Below are 21924 nucleotides of genomic sequence, written 5' to 3' on the forward strand. Positions count from 1 at the left end.
AACTGATCAGTAGGCAATCAAGAAACAGAAGTTTCTCTTGTTTTAAAGCAACATGAACTGATACCAGCATCCCATACAGTTCAATTCAAAGCACTTTTGTCTATGCTAAAGAAAAAGCAACTTCGCACTGAAATGAAATTACTTCTACCTCTCTTTGCAGTCAGCACAGGGCTACAGCTACTCAAACAGACCTAGGCCTGTACTGTAAGATTATGTAAGATTTCTTCTTTCTCACCTAGTCCCACTTAGATTTGTACTTTGGTCACTGAGGGGAGAATTAGTGTTATCTACCTGCCAAATGCTACAAGCAGTTAGTGGGGAAAGACAGGGTGCCATAGGATAGGGGCAGCAGAGCCCCAATTCTACCCATTCCAATTCACAAATTGCATTGGGAAAAACACAACATCCCAAGAAAAACAGCTGATATAAATTATTGTCCTCCCACAGCAAAGCAGCAGCAAGGGAGGAACTGTGAACGTGATACTGGGACTTGATGGCAGAGCTGTACTAGTTATTTGTTTGTTTATTTTAAGGCCCATTTCACAATTGTGACTGCCTTTCCTTTGGAAAATAAATCAAAATATTTTAGTTTCAGTTTATGAGAAACTTCAAAAAAAGTAACCCAACCCTCAAGAAACCCAAACCAAAGAAACTGGGCCCTAAAACCTTTCAGGTTTATTAAATAAAGTTAAATTCTACAAAAAAAGAAAATATTTTGTCCCTGTTTTGTATTCCCCAGTCTTTATTACATTTTATACTGAAACCAAAATAAAGTAATTTTGAAATATAAAACTGAAATGTTCTCAAAACCACTTTTATGCGAACCAAATTTTCATCACATGCAACATGCTTCTGCAAAGCATTCTGTTTCCCATGAACTGGCATCTTCCAGCAGGATAAAGGGTTCCAGTAGAAAGTCCCCCATATGATGTACATAAGCCATTTCTGTCCAAGCCATTACAGCTTGACCTCCTTTTTCAGATCTGAGATGCAGGAGTAGGAGAACGGATGCTTCCCGCCAAGTCCTTTGAGGTTGGCTGATGAAAAGAGAGGGCTGTCACCACTCCTACTCCTCACTCTGTCACCTTCTCAGGGAAAGCTGTAACATCGCAGTGCTACTCCAGATACCCACTGCACTGTGCTAAGGTTTGCTTATGTGCAAACTTCTACCAAGTGTGAGCACGGACTAGTTTTCTGTGCCTAAAGGCAAGGACTTAGAACATTCACACTTTAATTCTGTTTTGCCTGACTAGTTGCAGTTGTGGTCCCCTGCACCCCCAAGTCATCTGGCACGCATAAACAAATTCTTCCAACCACAAAAATTCTCAGCCTTCAAAGTAACTGAGTATTTACCTCTCCCCTCTAGACATACTGCACAATTTGCATGTTCATCCACTTTAAAACCCAAGTCACAAAAAAATCAACCTCAATTTTGAAACAGACCAACAGTTTATTAAAAAAAACCCCAACAACACAAAACAAAACAAAGAGCCATGGTATTAAGACAGCTCATGAGAGAGACTGTTCATCACTTCCAAACCATGCACTTCTTACCTACATAATTTTATGACAGTTCTTACTGGTCATTAGTGTATATGTTACTCAGCTGATAAAGCAGGTTGAAGACAACCAATGACAACCTAATAACATTTTTCTTTTACATACCTCTGACTATAAAACAGTTAAAAATGCTAGGTATTTCAAGAACTAGATCTATATGAAAGCTTTCTAAATGACACTGGAGGAAAACACTGTGTCAAAGTACCAGTCTCTCGCAAGGCAGTCTTAAAGTTGGTGCAAGCCCCGGGAGCTGATACTAAATGAAGCTGAATGCTTCTGCATTAAAAGCAGCACAATTTCAGCAACTAGCCAAGTCTCACACTTGGCATCCATGCACATTCTACAGAACCACAATCTATTTGTTTATTTAGATGCACAGAGATAGTTTAATTTAATTACTCAGAAATTATTATTACTGCTGCTAATAGAATGCTCTATGAACAACATGGCAAAACACTTTGGATTCCTGGCATGTGATGAAACACTGAAGTTCAGAATGTAGCTTCTTTTTTAATTCATTTGGCTCTTGTATTGTTACGTCAATCAAAAATAAATCAAATGTATGTGGCTGCACATTGAAGGGAGAATTTGTGGGTGAGGAGATGGGCTGGATCACTGCAATTTCTGCAGTTTCCAGAGAAATTTACTTGTTTGTTCATCCATATGAAAATCTCCCTTTAAGTTTTTGCAATTTCCTCTTTCACTCTTGGATAATTCATAGAAGTTCTCACTTGCTTGCTGGAGTCCTAATTCACTTTATTTCACTTGCAAGCAGAACTACAGCCCAAGAAATTTGAATCTGCAGATGTGCAGGTTTCATGGCATTACCTAATAATCTTAAAAAAGGAAGAATACTTTACAGTAATATGTATTTTAAAAGGTGCAAGCAATAACTGTGCTGCAACCCCACCTATTCCTACACTTTATATTCCTTCATTTCCTATTTTGCTCTCTAGAGTATGCAATAAATGCCTTTCTTCGGGGTTAGTTTTTAACAAAATCAGTGAGTTAATCTAGCTAATTGCAAGGCCACCAAAGCACATGAGCAGATGCTAGGGAAAGGAAGGAACAAGTGATGGAAAGGGGGCGGGTAGGGCAGGAAGGGACCAAGGGAGAACGGTTCTTTTCAGTGACAGCCCAACAAGGCTGAATTAAGCCAGTTTCAAACAATATCCAGTTACTCCTTTTCCCCTATGGTGCCCAGGCTGGACTGTCCTTGAGATGCTCCTTCAGCATGCAGGAAGGACCGCCAAGATGAAGTCACTGAACAGAGATACTGGCTGTTCGAGGTGCGTGATCCACAGGCACATTTGATACCATAAATGCACAGATGTTCTACAACTCTTGGCCAGACTCTATATTTCATCTTTTTTGAGCCTTAACGTCCACAGTGGATAAACACCACGCTATGGTAATGAACCTGGGTCAGAGCATACCTACTGTTATCCATCGACTAGGCATAATGCTATATAGCGGAGGGAGCCTGAGAAAGAGAGAAGGAATAAGAACTGCAGGTATCTATGGAATACTTGTTTGAAAAAACCTTCAGTTTACTTACTTGAAAGTAACCTTTCCTCTCCCACTGAAAGACAAGTCCACATGCACACTCACAGACAGTGAGCCTACAGCTGCCTGGATGCATTTAGAAATATTCCACTCAAGCAGCAATTTGAGGACTGCTTGACAGAGCTCTTCTTTGGTGCCAGATGCCTCTGCAACAGTGCAATGCTTGAGGGAGATAAAGATGGAAACCCAGATAGCTGCCTGGTCGGCGTCAGACAGAGGCACATTTCTCAGCAAAGCCCTGGGCACTCTGAGCTCCTGGTTTCAGAGGGCTGCTGCAGCTCAGCGGTCCTGGAACACAGCCTAGCGTGGACGGCTGCTCCTTCCAGCACCTCTCTGTAGCCTTCGCACAGAATCAGCTGGAAAGTCAGAGAAAACTGACACAGGCTCAAGGATCATTTGAAAGATCTGGCTCCATGAATATAAAGAGAGCTTATTCATCCTGGAGGCATGAAGTATAATTTGAGGTGCCACGAAGAAAGACAGAAAGGCACTGATAAATCTTGAGTGTGAATTTTGAAGAGGTATTTGGGATGTACAACATATGTCCTCTAAAGAGCACCGTTTAAAAGGCGAAGGAATCAGCCACTGGGCCCTGTAATGCTCCCTCACTTCTAACAGAATTTTCCGTAAGAAGAAAAACCTTCACAGAGACATGCAGCAACAGGCTGGCACTAGTACTCACAGGAATACTAGTGATTCAAAATGCTGGTCACAGAAGGGTTGCAGTACAAGAGAATTCAGGTACCAGTGATGAGCTGGGTTAGCTTCCACCCGTAAAGGTCATATCAGCACTTTGCAGAACACTGCTGTGGTAAGTGCCACCCACTGGAAGAAAACAGACAGAAGTCATTGCTAGATGGACCATGATCAAACAAATTAATTCCTCCAGATCTCACAAGTGGTCTAGAACGAGTGAAACCAGTAGGAGAGACTGGTGGGAAGAACAAGCCATTTAAGCAGGGAAATATCTCTGGGGAAGCCTCTCTCTGACTGACAAGAGCCTCCCTCACCTCCCAGCCAAGAAACAAGGAGCTCTGACAAAAGCCATCCAGCAGATCTGCCATGAGAGGGCTGGACAGGCAGATTCAGTACCACCCCACCAGCATACACAGCAGCCACATCTTCAGGCTCCTCAGAAACAGATGAAGAAATCCTGATCCAAACCTAGGCAAACGGGACATCAACCTCTCACTGCTGCTGTTAGCAGAACCTTTGAAATCACAGGGAAAGGTCTTTTTGGCAACAGTAGTAATGGAACAAAGCTGGCAAAGACCTTGGGCAGAACTTCCAAAAAAGCCTGATGCTTCACAATTGTGTGATCAAAACAGGTCTATACTGTATGCATGGGTTCAGAAAAACAACCAGTAACTTCTTGGTAGGAGAAAAAAATTTATTTAGAACTACTAAGATGACAAGACACTAGTTCTGGTTCAGAAAGTCCCTGAGACAGGGATCTTTGGGAGATCGTTGGGAGAATACTTTGGGGAAATATCATCAAGTGTTAGCCCTGTTGTAATTTCTCCTAAGCGTTTTGGTAGCTCTTGTCACTGCCAGAAACAGGATCCTAAGGTAGAGGAACTTTCAGTTTGATCGCCTAGCATATCTGCTCTTCCATCCATAGTTGATTATTTAATTCCAGGAGGCCTCCGGGATGTTGGTCTCTCAGCACAGTTTGCAACCCAGACATGAAATACTCAATCCACAAAAATATTTCAAGTGTGTGGGAGATGAACAAACAGATTTCACACTGAATGCATCAGTTTTCCTGGTTAGCTCCTTTCATTTCTGTTTATTATTTCAGTACATATGTTGATGCTGCCCTTCAGTCATATACCATGTCATATGCCATGACATCAAAACATGTTTTGACGCAGTACTTTGCAGATGTTCTGCATTACTCCTAATTCCAGGATGGTTAAAAGAAAAAAAAAAATAAATAAAAAAAAAATTTCCCTGTTCCTTTGGGGATCACAGACTCTGAGATCTTGAGCCTTTTGAAAACTTCAGCATGACTCTACATTCTCTGGCAGAGTAAAGGTTCTTAATCTTCAGACCTAACAAAGTGGCTTCACATAAGATGCATATATTTAAGCCACATCACCACTGAATTTACATGGTCACAGATGATACACTGGCCATGCCAAGGGCAGCCTAGGAAGAAGGCTAAGAAGAAAGCCAGTCTGCTTTGACTCTTAATAACCCAAAACCATTTCGGAGAGAAGAAAAACATCGAGAAGCACAATTTAAAAAAAAAAAATGTTCAGACATTCTGGCTTCATTGCCTGAAATACAACTCTAAAGTTTGTTTTAATAGCTGTGGAACTACCAATGAGGAAGACAAATGAGGAGAAAAATACAGAAATTATGATCTCTTGGGGACTGCATATTTTAGGTTTCTCTTGCTACATAGTGACAGAAAACTGAACACACTGGCAAGGAGAGGATCCATGAGACTTGATGTATGGAAATGCATCAGATACTGGTATCAGTAAGACTATATACAGTTTGACCTCACTCAAGTGAATTTTTCTAAAATGTTACTGTTCACGTGTTCCAGAAGAGCACCTGTAGCCTTGAACTGAGAGCTCTCAAGGGGGAACAAACTCTCTCTGGAGAGTCAGTCAAGCGAACTCCAGCAGCAGAACAGTCCCTATCAAACCTACAGGGTGAGGAAAAGTACTTCAGGACAACACATGGGTATGCGACACGTGCCAGGTCCTGAAGAAGCATCTGGGGCAGAGGGTAATTTACCCCATCCTGCATGTTTTGAATGTGTTAGCTGGAACAGCCAGTGCACCTCCACACAGCTCAGCTCAGCAGAAGTAACAACGGTACCACCACCACCACGTCAACAGGAGAAACCAGAGGCAGGCTGACTCTATGACAGTGGCTGCTCCCACACTGTCATTTTTCAGTTGTCTGTCCCTTCTTCCGTGCGAATTTAGAAATCTTGCAATGTTGAGGGAACGCATCTCACCCACAGGGCTGAAGGACAGGATACGCCCATCTGAATGTAACTAAATGTAACAATTACACATGACGCAAGGTAGAAATAAATTTTCATTTAAAGGCCACAGTGCCAATGCAGAAAACTGAACCACAAGCACACAGAACAGATCGTACAAGCACAGAAGAAAACTAGATTTTAGTAAAATGCCAAGCAGTGTACACCTCTTCTCCACTGAGCATTCTGGAAAAAAAAAAAAACCAAACCAAAACAAACTCATATGCAAGCATGTAGAAGAGCAGAGTGGAAATTATTATTGTGATAGTAAAAAGTGTCTAGTAAAAAAGAACACACACACCAGTAACTATACATGTAGACTACATGCAAAGCAAGAATGACAAAATAACAGAGAAACTCCTCAGCTACAAGAATTACCCCGTAAGTGATATGGATGAGGGAAACCAAGCAAGCAGAGTAAGAGGCAAAAGGAAGAGTGCTTCAACACCTTCCTTTTAAATCGATTAAGTTATACTCATCCAAGCAGAGCTTTCTGAACAAACAAGAAAAACTCACAGGAAAACCCAAGGGATTAGGAAGAAGATGAGATTGCTTGAAGTCATGTTAATCTTTGAAAAACTGCTAACAAATATTTGTTTTGTGCAAAGGCAGTCAGGACAGCCTGTATTTATTCTTACCAGCTAAACAGTCACAATGCACTGTTCTTGATCTTACAGATATCTGAATGATGTGGGAGAAGGACAGATACTTTTAAGGAAACTAAATTACTGTTACTTATGCTCAAAAAGCTATCAAACAAACCATATATATATATGAACTGCAGTTCAGAAACAAATTTGTACTCTGCCTGACATAGTTAACATTTCTAAAGAACATGGCTGAAAAGTTAAATTATACTTTTACTTAACTGGCAAATTCTTTAGAAATATGAACTACAAGAAACACAGGTGTTACACTCAAGTCATATTTCTACTAATCCTAGCTAAAAGCTATTATAAAATAATATTTCCCATGGAAAGTACAAAGAATCTTGGGCAATTAATATTGGGAATAGTACTTACTGCACTAAGAATGAAAGTCCAAAACTGCAGTCACTAGACACCCTCCTGGGACAGTACTTACTATCTGCAGTGGAAGAATAGCCAAGCCTACATTTTCTGATTCAAGCCACATAGTTTTACTTTCATTCTCAAGTGTAAAATGTCAAGTTACAAGCATAAATCAAAATAAAAACATTCTTTTGCTTGGCATCCCATTATTGTTCTTCGTCCTCCCTCATGTAAAAGACTGCAGGTGCAGGCATAACAAATTTAGCAAGCAGGTAGCTACCAAGCAGATCCTTGCAATCCAAAGTCAACACTGAAAATCAGGTGGAGATTCCAATGTTTTCACAACCTGCACAAAAGCATCTGGTTGCTATTTTGATCTATACATGTTGTTATTCTTCCTGGGCTGGTAACTTCTGAAGCCATTAGAAAAGATTTTTCTCAAAAACACACCAAGTCTTGCAGGCATGATGGCTTCTTGCCATATCTATATTCATTTTTAAAAGGCTGTGCTTTAAAAATTATACATTCTTTACAAGAATATATGTAAACTACTTAAAGTGACCGTGTATTGTTTCTCATTAGAAAACAAAACCAATATGAAGTATTCTTGTTTGAAAAACACAAGTTTACATTTGATTTTTTCCTTCCCAATGCTATAAAAAGTTCAGACAGTTGGCTAGCAAAAAAAAAAAAAAAAAAGACAGACATAAATTTGGCCACTTTCCATGTCTCTAATTTTTAGTATTAAGTCTTAAGTAATAAAACAAACTATCGAGAACTAAGAAAATAAGCAACAAGTAGCAAAGCTCAGACTTTTATGTTTTTAGAAGAATTTTGCATGGTAAAAGGAAACCCTGTTAAGGACTACCCTTGTTTTCTTCATCTACAGAGATAAATTTTTGTACAAGTATCATGTCATTCAAGCTGCTAAAATCCTTTCTTCCCATCACCTGAACTAGTTCCTGAGACTGGAAGTGGGGAGTGATTGTTTATGTCCTCTTCTGTAAGCTTTTCAGCCTTCCTGCAAATGTGGAGTTAAGTGTGAAACCCCGTCCTCACCTCCAGGGCTTCACCCTCCTCCCCTCATGTGTTCCACTGGCCTCATCAAACTGAAGAATTGTTGCCCCTTGAAGGTCACTTCCCCCTGAGAGGAAATGCAGTTTGGAAGGAAACCTCAATGGTTTTGGTTTATTATCAGTTTATTACTCACATTCAATTGTAATCCAATCCTAAATCTTAATCTTAGGCCAGCAAATACCAAGTATCTTGTAACAGATTACAAATGCTAGAGAATAATATGCTTCTGCATTTCAGGTAAAGAACTGCTTTGATAATAACTGCAAGGGGAAGGAAAACAACAGAAAACAAAATGTACAGAAAGTAAGATTTCAGAAGTTACAGAAGGAATCTACATGAGTTTGCTTCAAATATAGTTAGTGCCCTCTCCTACAGACAGTAAAGTTGTCTGAACATAACTCAGAAAAGCACTATTTTTTCTTCTACATCATGTAATCCCCATAAAACCAGCAGCTGTTGACAGGAAGAAGGTTCAGGTTTTTTGTTGTTTTTTTTATTTTCCTCTCTCTCTCAACTGTCCAGATCTCCTCTTTACCCAAACAGGAAACTTCATGGGGAAGTTGCAGCACTACATACAGGAAAAAAACCCTTGCAAATGGTCTAAAAGCCCTTGCACATAGTACTCTTAAACCATTAGCTTGACTGATCAGGGGCTTGCTGCTGTGGCGACTGCACACCTCTCAGCCTCCCTTTTACATCTTGTGAAGAAAAAAAATATTCGGAATTTGTGGCAAAGAGCCTGACATCAGTATCCATTAGAACTAAACCACAGGAAGCATCCAACCAACACTGTCTAGCATGGGCAAGCTTTGGTATTCTCCCCTTTCAGGCCTCTGTCTGATATGGTTAGCTTGACTACAGAAGTGGAATTACCAATCACCTTGCAAAAATGCACATTCTTAGTGCTTGCCTATCCCAACTCAGGGACAGGCTGCTGATTGCAGTTTTGACCCAATATTGTCAAAATGGAGAAAGCACAAAGATTTCTTCTACCCTGCAGAGAGAGTCAGCCAAAAGTGAGACTCCCATGCACTGTGTAAAAACCAGAAAGTGCGTGCTGAAAGGAGGCGCTCTTTTCTGGGGTAGTGATTCATCCCAGGGACCAAGAGGCAGCCAAACCACAATGGTTACTTACAGAAAGGGGTCAGGGGAGCAAACAGAAAGGAATTTTTAAAATATAAAGCCAAAACAAGGGTTTCTCTGATAACATGGACGTTGATACAAATAAAAGTAAACAACAGCAAAACAAAGGCATAAAATTCTGTAACATGAAATGCCCAAGGGGGGGAACAGCCCACACTTCTGGAAACGTTTTTCCTTAAATCTCAGATGGAAGGAGGACTTCAAACTGATCTCATTTGAAATTGCTCCCCTCTGCCTTAGCAATGAACTTCTGGTCTGCATGTCTATGGGATATCCAAAGTGACATGACAGCTCTCCCAGCAACTAAACTACTTCCGTGTTAATCTTCAGACTCCTTTGATAACTCATTTGAGTTTGTCTTTTGAGAAGTTCTTTACTTTTGTTGCCGAAGTCAGAAACAGACCTGAAAACAATGTGATCTAGAAATATTACCAGGCAAAACAGAGGGGAAACAAAATCCAAGAAGAATCTCAGATTAGTGAGACACCCTTAGTATGAACCTAAAAAGAGGAAAGCTGAAAGTGGTATGCAATTGCTGTGCTGACACTTCATATTTCCAGACTAGAAGCAATTAGAAGGTTATCTAGTTACATTACTAAAATTTCAACCATTTCGACTGATATTTTCCAAACCAACCACCACTTTTACTTTGGTGACGTGAAACAGTATGGCCATTATAAGAACAAAACTATCAAAAATAAATTTTGCCCTAGATGAAAAAATGTCCCCAAAATATTATCACAGCTATTTTAATGATTATTTTATCATCCTCATGCTTTGGAATAAGGACTGGGAATTGGAACTGAAGTTTATGCTGTGAAGTTGAAGTGTATTCCTCAATTATAGCATGTTCAGTATCTTTCAGAAATTTTAGCAAATGCTCACAGTATAAACGAAACAGTAGTTTGTTCTAAAGACTTCTAACTTGCCCAAGTTCTTGTAGATTTTCACCATGATGACAGAAGACATATCCCAGAAATGGCTCATCTTCTGCCAAAACTGAATCGTCTTGAAGACACTCATCAGATTTTTAAATGTACTTTAGAATAGAGCAAGGTATTTTCCCATAGCTTTTTTCTCATAAAATGATAATGAATTATGACTCATTTTTCAAAAGAAAGAAGAATAATCAAAAAAAAGGAATTCAGCCATAGGCAGATGTTTAGCATGGAATGTTTCAGCCTAGGACAAAATGGTGAGCAGGAAAACAAGGTTTTGTAATGACACATGTGAAGCTAGGACAAAAAGAGTATTAGCATATTAGCAATGTTGCAGGTCCATTACTATAGAGAACTATAGAGAACAATAAAAATTTTAATTTTATTAAAAAGACAGACGTATTCAATATCAATTTCTGTTCCATATTTGAGAAGAAGCAAGAGGATGTCATCATACCACATAAGAACGATAAAATAACCTCATACCCATTAGTAACTCAGTTGGAACAAAAACAACATGCAGAAGGCTTGACTAGTTTTAAGCCAGCATGCCTGTATAATTTTCAACATAGCAGTTCTGAAAAGAGTTGGCTGAAGACACTTCTGGTTCCCTGATGTTACTTTCTAGTGACTCTTCAAATACTTGGGAAATTCCAGAAGACTGAAAGGATGATGATATTGTGCTAGTATTCAGGAAGGGCAAACAAAGCGACCCACAAAAACTGGAGACCATCTAGCTTGACATCAGATCTAGGCAAAGTGACTGGAAAAGTAAGTAAGGAATTAAGGTCAGAAATATAATGTGTCATTCCATATGGGTAGCATTTTGAACACATCACATGCAAGTGGCCACGGCATATAAGCCCTCTAAAGCACCAGTGAGAAACTGTGAGATTAGCTTTAGCCAACAGTTTGGGTGTGACTTAAAATTGTACAGTTTTCTTATGAAAAAACAACCATTTTCACTATCAGTAATGTACTCTAAGTGGAATGGAAAAAAAAAATAAATTCAGAGAACTAACATTGTGAATTACAGTTAGAGCTTTCTACCAGTGGAGAATCATAACTAAGAGCAGTTCCATCAGGATTTGAAAGTAAACACTCATGCTATTAAATGGTTTCAACAATGACATACAAAAGTTAACAAAAAAAAAAAAAAAAAAAAAAAGAAACTGTGTGGATACCACAAATTCAAGCAAATTTGTGACTAAAAGAGGACGGGCTTGACATACACAATGATTTGAACTTCATGGTTAGGCGGGCACACTCAAATCAAACAGACCTGGATATAGCACAAAAACTTCCCTATGTTTAGGTAGAAGAAACACAAATGGTAGCCTGACAGTGGGAAATGGGATCTCAGAAAATAACAGCTACAGAAGTTATGAAATCATACTGGACAGTCAATTCAACGTGAAGTCCCAGCATCACGCTGTGACCAAAGCCAAACCAGACTCAAGCACTTTTTACAGACCTTGAACATACAGGAGGCTGAGTAGTGAACTAGACCTCGCCAATGGTTTTGATGACACTAAAACTGGAAGAACACACTTAGAGTAGCTGTCCTTGTTCTTAAGACCATGATGAAAAGCTTGAGAGGGTGCAGCAGAAAAACCATGCAAATCACTTGAAGACTGGCCAAAATGCTTTAGAGAACCTTAAAGAGCTCAATCTGTTTAGCTTATGAAAATTGTGAGGCAGCACGATTTTGCTATGCAAGCATCAGAGAGGGAAAATGCCACATACTAAAGAGCTCTTTAATCTAATAGAGAAAGGCTTTACAAGAAACAAAAGAGAGGAACTGAAGCCAGACAAACACAGATTTGGAAGAAAACCCACTTTTGAAAATTTGGGAGTGGAATTAAGGACAAATTCACAAGGCAAGTGATAGATTCCCTCATCCACATGTTTTCAAATTAAGACCAGAGGACTTTCTGAAAAATAAATGGAAGTTAATATGTGCTCAGAAACAAGTAGTCGGCTTAATACAGAATAAATGTTTGAAATTTTGTAGCATACAGTCACACAGACTCAAGCTGATAAAAAAACCCCTAACCATTTCTGTACTTAAACTGTATGAATCCATTAATCTCTCAAGAAATACCACTGAAAGGTGGTGCTATCAGTTACTTGTAACTAATTAATGTAACTCCTACCATTTTTTTTAAGTGGAGTGCCCACTAGTTATGCTTCACACTTATTTCATGATTGTGTTCTATTTGTCTATATTTGCTGTCACTCAGAATTTCAGCACTTATCCATGAATACGGCTGACTTCAAACCAAAGAAAAAGAAACAAGGGAAGAAGAAAAGGTGGTTATAAAGAAACAATAAGAACCGAAAAATCATCTGCACACCCATAAGTTAAACCTTGAATTGTCCTACAACCTGTTGGAAACACTATTTCCCCAAATAATTCCAGAAATCAAGTTGTGAAGAGTCTAGATGGAGGCCTTTTAAAACAAGTTCTTTACCCCTTACATTGAAACACTTTGATGACTGAAATATTATAAACGATGATATTTAGCTGAAATGCAATATGAGCTCAGAAGACAATCACGAGAACATTAAACTCAAGTCAGGCAAAAATCACAAAGAATATAAACTTCTGTTGTACCCCTGTGTGGGCCATATATACACACATGTAAGTATATACTTTCACACAGTAGTATATGTATAATGCTTCTTACCTGAAGGGATTTTAGCATCTGAAATACACTGATGCCTCCAAAAGCTAATGGCAGACCTTTCTCTGTTCTGCAGTCGACATAACCTCTCAGCTAGCCCGCCCCTGCAGAGAATAAAGGAATGCTCAATTTTGCCAGAAATCAGTATTCAGTTTTGCCAAGTGACAAGCCACAGGACAGATGGAATATGTATGTTTTGACCCTTAGAGACAGAAACATACAGTAAAATTACATTTTGCAGATTAGTTCTCCTAATTTGGATTCTCCAATGGATATACTCCCAATAAAACATACACTTAGGGTCAATATGCACAATAAAACATTTTCACTATCTGAGTGTCCAAAACCTTCGTGTTTGTGGTTCTGTCTCCAACACAAAGATTGTAACAAAAGGTTCCCAACTTTTCTTTGCACTAATGCACATATCCTGAGAGATACTACAGACAATTGCAAATTCAAAACAAACCAGTGTAACCACCAGTTATAACAGGTTGGTGGGTTTGGTTTTTTTTTTTTTTTTTCCCTACACAGATTTGTTTGTCTGTTGGCAAGGAGTGATCACAAAAATATTCTTTTACCCATACTTGACCCTATGATTCATTTCACAAGCTGGGTCAAGTGTGCAGTTTCAGTGGTCTGAACACTCTCCAAGATGAAATTAATTTAGCATTCCCAAGGTGAGGAGCAGAGGAGTGGCATCTAGCACAAGTACATTTAAGGTAACACTAAGGCAATTCCTACCCCTGGATCCGAAGCCAGAAGACATAATTTCTCACTTTAAGAACAAAAAGACAAACGTGTTAGAAGTTGTCTTTGGGCTACTACAAAAAGCTTTGGACTACTATGAGAGTATTTGAGCATTTTTCCTTGGCTTTGAAGAAGTTATTTGCATAAAAACCTCCTTCATTCTTTCCTTACAGTGTAAGTTTTTCCACAACAAGTACTATCTAGTAAAAGTCTTTATTGATATACTAAGGTGAAATATGTCCTTGGGTTAAACTGGTTTAGGAATCAACAGCAATAACATACAACTATCTTATGATTATTTGTGTACATGAACAGAATTTTTTAGTTTAGAAAAAAAGCCGAATAGGTTGGTAAAGCTTACATTGCAAAGGTGAAACTGGGCGAACTCACACATGTGGAAACCAAGAAGGAGCTAAAAAGGCTAAGTAGCACTTGAGGTAGGCTGAAAAAAATCTCTCTTTGGGTAGCACTTACTAAGCAATTTAATCTGCAGACAAGTCAACAGGTTATATGAAAAGTAGTTAGCAGTCTTAGCTGAATTTCTATTGAACAACTATATACTTTGCAAAATCGTAACTGTCAAGAATTATTAAATGGCATGGCTAAACATCTTCCTAGTACAGATCACAGAACAAACACTGAAATACAAGAGCCACATTTGACCCAGAATGATCCATAAGAGTTCTGTAGTTTACATTACTGCATCTCTTCTATGGCTGATTGGTGTGGTTCAGGCAGAGAAGAGGGAAATTCAGACCCTTTCAGAGAAGGAAAAAGATCCCCCATGCCCTCCACCCCCCCCCCCCCAAAAAAAAAGAAACCACACTTAACAAGCTATAAATCTGCTATATTAAGGAGGAAAACAAACAAAAATATTTAGGAAATCTTGGGCTCCAGTGAACTTCCAGGTAAGCTTAACCACCTTGTTTAATACTGCTTTCAACATGGCCTCTAAGGCACAGGTGCCACTAATACAGACAAGTGCAGTGGAAGCTTTGGTACCAACAACAGCACAGTCAAGTACAGAACTTCATACACGATAATTTACTCTGCTTACAACACTCTGCTCAGCCGCATTTCCTCCCAAACTTGCACTCAAGCATTACCACACCGCAACACTCGTGAACAAGACAGTTCTACAAACTCCAGCAAACTGTTCACCCAGTTTTTCTTCTTGCCAGGGAACCGTTCTCAGACCCAGCTGTAATTCAGCCTGGTTGCATGGTCTACATGAGCCATGGTGGAACGGGGAGATGCCAGCTCAGCTAGGCTTAGAAATGCAGCAGTTAAACGCATTTTGATTTCACTTGCTTAAATCTTGCATGCATCAGTCTGCAACTGAACTCTGTGGTTGGACTATAGCAATAGACAATTACAGCTAATAGCTCAAAAGCTTGTTTTGCTGAAAGAAAACCAGGAGTGTTCTAAACCCCTACTCCATTCCCTCCACAAACAACAGTCAACGAAATGTATGTTCTTTGTTCAAATATTGCTAGAAAGCTTTAAGGTACCTGCAGAAGAGAGCAGCTATTACTGGCTCACAGCCTGAACAGGGCTATGGTTGTGTCCAGTCAATCAGTCCCTACTCTTCTGTAAGCCCACTACTGTTTCACCTATGGCAGGAACACCCTGTAGCATGAAAGAAAGCAAGTTCCTCGTTTCTTGGCTATTGCACACAACAGTGACACACCATTCCTGTTTCAGGCCTGATATGCCTACCAGGGAGGGTTCTCACTGACTCTTACAACTTCATTACTAAAGTTGTTAATCACGTCTGTATTAGGGTTATAATAGTTATCACAAAGGTCCATGAAAAGTAAAACTGTGCCTTTCCTTAGCAGACTTCTGTGCTAATAGAATTCACTGATATTTATTAATCATCATCCTTTCATTCACATTCCAAATGCAGTTAAAAATAGTTTAAATAGAGAACATCGTAAAGCATTTTGTATCTTCTTGGTTGCAGAATATAACCAAGTCTGTTCCATACATTGTGAAACTGGAAAATACAATCCAAGAACGTGTCATGAACAGAAGGAATTTCTACAGCAAGAGAGAGAGTTGGTAGTTTATAGTTTGTTTCTTTTAAAAGGTAGAAACAAAGAAATTTAAACACCACCCCAGACCCTGGAGGAGGTACCCCCCTTTCAGCTCAAATAGCTAACACAAAGAAAAATGTCCTTTCTGTTACATATTCTAACAGATTTGATGACAACAGCATTTGAAAACTAGTAATTACTTCTCATACAGTACAGGTGCCCACACTGTTGAAAACGCTTGTGTGTGTGTGCTCTGAGATATTGTGAACTATACAGTCCGAGTCACTCCTGGCTGTGCAGATGAGAGAGAACGCAGAGTTACACAGAGCTTACGCAAAGCAGAGCACAGTATTAAGTTGGTGTCGGCTTCAGTGTAAGAACAAACCCCATGATTTGAAAAAAGTTAAATGGTTAAAATTACTATTATTTTATTCCAAATTGCACATCTGTGGATTGTTAACTACCTAATGAGTTTTTATATTCTGTTTTTGGTAGTTAACTGGGTTTACTGGGACTAACAGTCATTTTTTTGGCATAGGCTCTATCACATGGAAATAGCTTTTTTGCTTATTTTGGTAATACAAGGTAGAGATGAATAATATTCATCTTTCACTGTCCACACATTATCCCTCTGAAAAATCCCCTAGCTTTCCTGGCTTTTCAGCTTTTCAGGCTGCAGAAACTGCTTGGCTTAATTTTGTCAGATATGAGAAGTTTGCTGGCATTAAGGGTGGAAACTGGCTTCTACAGATCAGGTCTTGGTTAATCTGCAGTCTGTATTTATTTACACATCTAGCCGCTTCAAGAAGTTTAGAAAAAGATATTCAGTTCCCTCTTTTGCACAGATCTAGCCCTTATGATGCACTTAATTGTCCTCCGTGATGAACCCAACATCTGGTATGTGTGTGTGTGTATATACATATATAAAAAATTGGCAAATATATTTTGATTACTAATGTACGATTTATGTAATCAAGGGAACTGACAAACTGTATTTAAATAACAAAAACTGTAATTTGAGATGCATACTTTACTGATCAGCACTTCAAACTTGCCCCCAAAATGTTTTACTATGAGCCAATTGAATGCATTTGGCAAATGGTTAATGCAAAGGCTGTTCAGTGAAGCCAAACTGCTCAGATACAATCTCCACTGCCCACAACTTTTTTATTTTTAATCACGAAACTTTCAGTACAACTATTTTGTTCCTTTAAATCCCTGAAGGTGGACAGATTTAACTAGCAGAAAGCGATGACCTATTTCTGTACTAAATCTGAGCTTGTTGAAATACTGTATTTAAAAAAACACATTGCTGTTACTGTCCATGTCCAAGAACATCCACATGAAAGACAACTTTGATGGCCATAAGAAAGCTCAGCATCTAGCATGAAAGCTCAGTTTCTGGTGGTTGCCTGCTTCCACAACCTTCAACAGCAAGACTGAAGAGTTTTGTGCCACCATGTGACAAGTATCACTAAAAGGTAACACTGAGCCTTATCCGTGACTCCCAGGCTGCTGGTCCCTAGCTAGCTTCCAAGTCCAAGGAGGCTAATTAAAAAAAAAAAAAAAAAAAAAAAAAAGGAAAAAAAAAAAAAGGGAAAAAAGAAAGAGCATTACTGTGTAGGCTGTGTTTTGAAAAGTCATTTTCAATCTTTCTGCAGTGCTGGAGATCTCTCTCTGTTTATTTATTAAGGTTTTCATTTAGCGGGGCACTTACCAAAAATAACCCCCATATTCATCCAAGTTTACTCCTTTCCAGACATCATTTGAATTTAAGAACAGTGAACACTTAAGCATCTCATTACTGAGTTGTCTCCTCATATACACTGTACATGTATTTCAAAACATATATATCCCTATCCCAGGACTGGGCAATTTCCCTCCTCTCTTTTCAAAGCAAGGACAGAACTCCTCTCATATTTCCAAGTTAACTGGTGAAGTAACTGACTTCTGCAACACTCTGCTGTCCGTTTCCACTCCATGGAGTGCTTGCTAAGGAAGAAAAAATGACCCCTAAGCATGCTGGCATTTAATTTGTCTACACTCTAAACCCATCAGCTATTATCAGATAGTTTACAACTTGCAAAATAGTAAGCAACACTGAATGCTGACAGTCACTACCAAGTGCTTCTGTACTGTACAAAATAGCCTGGGTACGTATGAAAGATGTGTATGAAGAATGTTGGCCACATAAGTGCAAGTCTCCTCTACAGAGACCCACCTTCTCTCCAGAGCAGAAGAAAAGCTGTTGACTTCATGAAGTAACAAGGGATCAGAAAGAGTAATTTTAGTGTTACAGATCAGCCCCACTCAAACTCTGACTCAACAACTAGATTTGTAAACTTCCACGTTGGAAGAACCACCATTACCACGATAGCTGGCACTATTCTTTTTGTTAAACGTGGGCTACTTTTCTGGAATCAAAACACCACACAATTTCTTTTCCTATGTCATAGAACAAGCAAAGATCAAAATAAGACAGCAATAATTTTAAATCCCTATAAAACTTGTCAAGTAATTGTACTCTACTACACGTTCTAATGTCTTTCCCTCATAGAGCAATCCGTGTTTCTCCCAACGCACAATTTCCATGTCAAATCAACAGCATTTGAAGTACACACCTAAACCAAAAGGAAAATGGAAGATCTGTACTGTAACACAAATTATAATTGCTAACACACATGGTAATTTCTAACACACAGCTATCAAGGGCCAGTTGCATCTGCCAAAATGAAAATATAGAGAAGACCTTCCACATTTATTTGAAAAAAAATGCAAACTTGGTAGAGAGGCAATCCAGTGATTTTGTAACCTGCACTGGATGCTGGATTTTCTTGCACACCAGTTGCTCACACTTCAACACTCTGATCTATTGTACCCATCAAGTGAGGTTTTTTTTTTTACACTAGCCAAATTAACAAGGCAGACATACTGAAAGCCATAGGACTTGTGCTCTAGACCCTTCACCAGCTTTGCTGCCCTTCTCTGGATGCGCTCCAGCACCTCAGTGTCTTTCTTGCAGTGAGGGGCCCAAAACTGAACACAGTATTCGATGTGCAGCCTCACCAGGGCTGAGTACAGGGGGACGATCCCTTCCCTAGTCCTGCTGGCCACACTATTGCTGACACAAGCCAGGGTGCCACTGGCCCCCTTTGCCACCTGGGCACACTGCTGGCTCGTATTCAGCCAGCTGTCAGCCAACACCCCCAGGTCCTTTTCCGCTGGGCAGCTCTCCAGCCGCTCTGCCCCAAGCCTGTAGCGTTGCAGGGGGTTGTTGTGACCCAGGTGCAGGACCCGGCACTTGCTCTTGTTGAACCTCATACAATTGGCCTCGGCCCATCGATCCAGCCGGTCCAGATCCCTCTGTAGATCCTTCCTTCTCTCGAGCAGATCAACACTCCCGCCCAACTTGGTGTAGTCTGCAAACTTACTGAGGGTGCACTCGACGATATAGCCTCCGGTAAAAGATTTTAAGTAAAACTTTACAGGCAGTTGATTTTCCCGTGCCTCTACTTAGCCAAGTTATCTCACAGAACTTTTTTGAAATAATTTAGGAACATCTTTGGAAATAGGTAAGCTTTTGTGGCCCGCTCCTTTCATAGTTTTCAAACCACTGATCACAGCTTCTTGCTAGCCACTGAAAAAAAGAAAACCCACCCACAGTTGAAACGTTTACCACAGCTCTCTGGCTCTTCAGACTCATTAATAGAAAAAAACTATTTCAGATTGTCCTACAGCAGAGGCTCTCAGCAGATATAAGATGACTTAATGAGAGTCTTCCCAGAAATAAGTTATTCATTTTTTGGCCAGTATTAAAAAAAAAAAAAAAAAAAAAATCAAGTCCCAGACCCACATGCACAATTTCTCATAAAAATAAAGTTAAGATGAAGACTCTGAAGGAACCAATTGTGATGGGGGAACAGCCATGCCCCATGACATAAGGGAAGAACCTTCCCTTCAGTTCTGAAGGTTTTGGCTTGCCTGAGCAGAGATCTTGCATAGAAGAGCAAGCTCCATAGTTAAACAAACCATGGGCACCAAAATGACTTCTCTAATGGAGAACAACTGTACTCTGCTAAACCATTCCAACCAGTAAAATACATTACACGTGAAACTAGAGAAATATGTCATTTTAAGGAAAGTGTTTTGTTGTTTTGGTTTTTTTTTTTTTTGTTTTTTTTTTGTTTTTTTTTTTAACTAACTGTGTTTGGGTTTCTTCCTTTTAACACCAAACATCTGGCCCAGAGAAACCATCCACACTTTCTAAAAAAAGAAACGACATTTTAATGTTCAGTAAGCGCAGAATCAATTTATCGTGTACATTGCCAGTCATTAAAAGTGATACATCTGTAGTGCAACCATGATATTCTTCAGTTATATTCTCCTAATTCAACAAGAAATTCACTAGCAAGGAAAACAATCCAATAGTTAAAAACAGCATAAGAACATGACGGTCAAAGGGCTAGTCTGTTGCTGTTACACCCTCATGCTACTTGTGGATGCATGTAAGAAAGAACAGACCCAATTTTAGAGTAAAAGTCTGCTTCATTTGTGCCAGCTCCTTCCTCCCTTGGCAATTTCCTTTATTTTCCGGACCTCAGTTGGCCTCGTGTGACAACTGGGTTTCATTTTACTGCACATAGTACCAGGACATTCTGTAATTTTCTTCTCTTTTGATAACAAGTTAATTTTAGCAGATCTGATCTGTAAGTAGTCTGCGTACAAGTAGATATAAGATAATTAAACAGAATTTCCCAAGATCTTATTTTACCATTAAACTAAGAATGGCCACTCAAGTATTAAAAAAAAAAAAAAAAACCAAAACCAAAAAAACCCAACAAAAACAAACCCAAACAAAAAGCTAAAGCAGCTATTCTTCACAAATAAAAGCTCTTGCAACGTGACAGACTTAGAAGTAAGGTTAACATTATGTAACTTAAGATAGCTATTTCCTATACTGAAACCCAGACTTTTTTTTCTGATGGAAATGAAAACTTAATAGAAAAAGCGAAACCTTTAAGAAAGATTTACTTGTAGACAAGAAAAACTGTATGTGTGCATTTTGAATTTTCTTCTTTATAAATACTGAATGAACACAGTTATTGGTTTAACTTATGTAACAAACTTTGAGACATACAATACTGTTCATTTCTCCCTTCTTTCACAAGGGAACTTCAAGCGACTTGGAACTAGTGCAGTTTAGACATTTCACCCTGTAGCATTAACATGAATTCCAAATCTAAAAAGAGCTTCCTGAAATCTGTTATTTGCAGTATATACTCTCTCCTCTCGGGCCTGCAAATCACTTGCATTATTTTCCCATGTAGTATTGACTCAAGCTGAGAAACTGAAACTTTGTGGTGCAATAAAAGGGCAGGAACATCTAAACCCAACACCTCTCGACCTGATCACCAAGGCAATTGACATCAGAATCAATTACCACTAGTAGCACTTCCCTATCAACTGTTTTAGTAGCTCATGGGTGCAGCACAATGACACTTATCTCTCAGGGTAACTGGGAGAATTATACTACTCCCACGTCATCCATCACCAACTTTGTTTAAATAAAGGAAGACAGCTACACAAGATGGTGTATAAAACTAGCGTTTAAGGTGAGGATGTCCAGGAGCAGTGGTATCGATGATGACGGTGAAAGGAAGAGGTGGTAACTTTGCTACTAGCGTGACAGACCGACACCTCCTACAGCACTGCCCTTCGGGTAGCTTCAGAACCTGCCCAGAAGGACAAACACCCCTGAAGGACAAACACCACCATACAGACCACCTGCTCGCCCCCGTGCACCATGGTAGAAAGAACAATCTTTACTTAGAACAATTCTGCAAACAAAACCTAACATCCCAGGGGATACATGAAGACATCTGAGAATCTGGCAAAAAGGCACAGAACAGACCAGCCGGTAGGCATGGTGGGGGAAGCATTGCTTCCTTCACATCCTTCTTGTCTGCAGATGCTAATGACTTTCCAAAACCCTTACTTAACTCCTAACAGAGGAGGATGGCAAGGTGCCACTTCCAATTTTGCTCATCATAAGCAACAGTGTATATTGTGCATGTACTTTTGGAGACATAGACCAGTTTCTCATTTCACTTCCACTCAAAGGTATTGAATTTACACTCACATTTCTAACACTAG

At 39.4% G+C, this 21924-nt stretch overlaps 1 protein-coding gene across 3 annotated transcripts in view; it reads right to left on the reverse strand.

Moving 5' to 3' along the window:
- SPIDR (scaffold protein involved in DNA repair) overlaps nucleotides 1–21924 on the reverse strand; it is a 202912-nt gene that overhangs the window by 124881 nt on the left and 56107 nt on the right. For all 3 annotated transcript variants that reach the window (XM_042798123.1, XM_042798122.1, XM_033001085.2), the window contains exon 7: nucleotides 12989–13089. In XM_042798123.1, coding sequence (XP_042654057.1) covers nucleotides 12989–13089 — 101 coding nt within the window. The remainder of the gene's footprint in view (nucleotides 1–12988; nucleotides 13090–21924) is intronic.

This window comes from Tyto alba, unplaced genomic scaffold, assembly GCF_018691265.1.
Source record: "Tyto alba isolate M040663 unplaced genomic scaffold, T.alba_DEE_v4.0 Super-Scaffold_27, whole genome shotgun sequence".
Classification (NCBI taxonomy): Eukaryota; Metazoa; Chordata; class Aves; order Strigiformes; family Tytonidae; genus Tyto; species Tyto alba.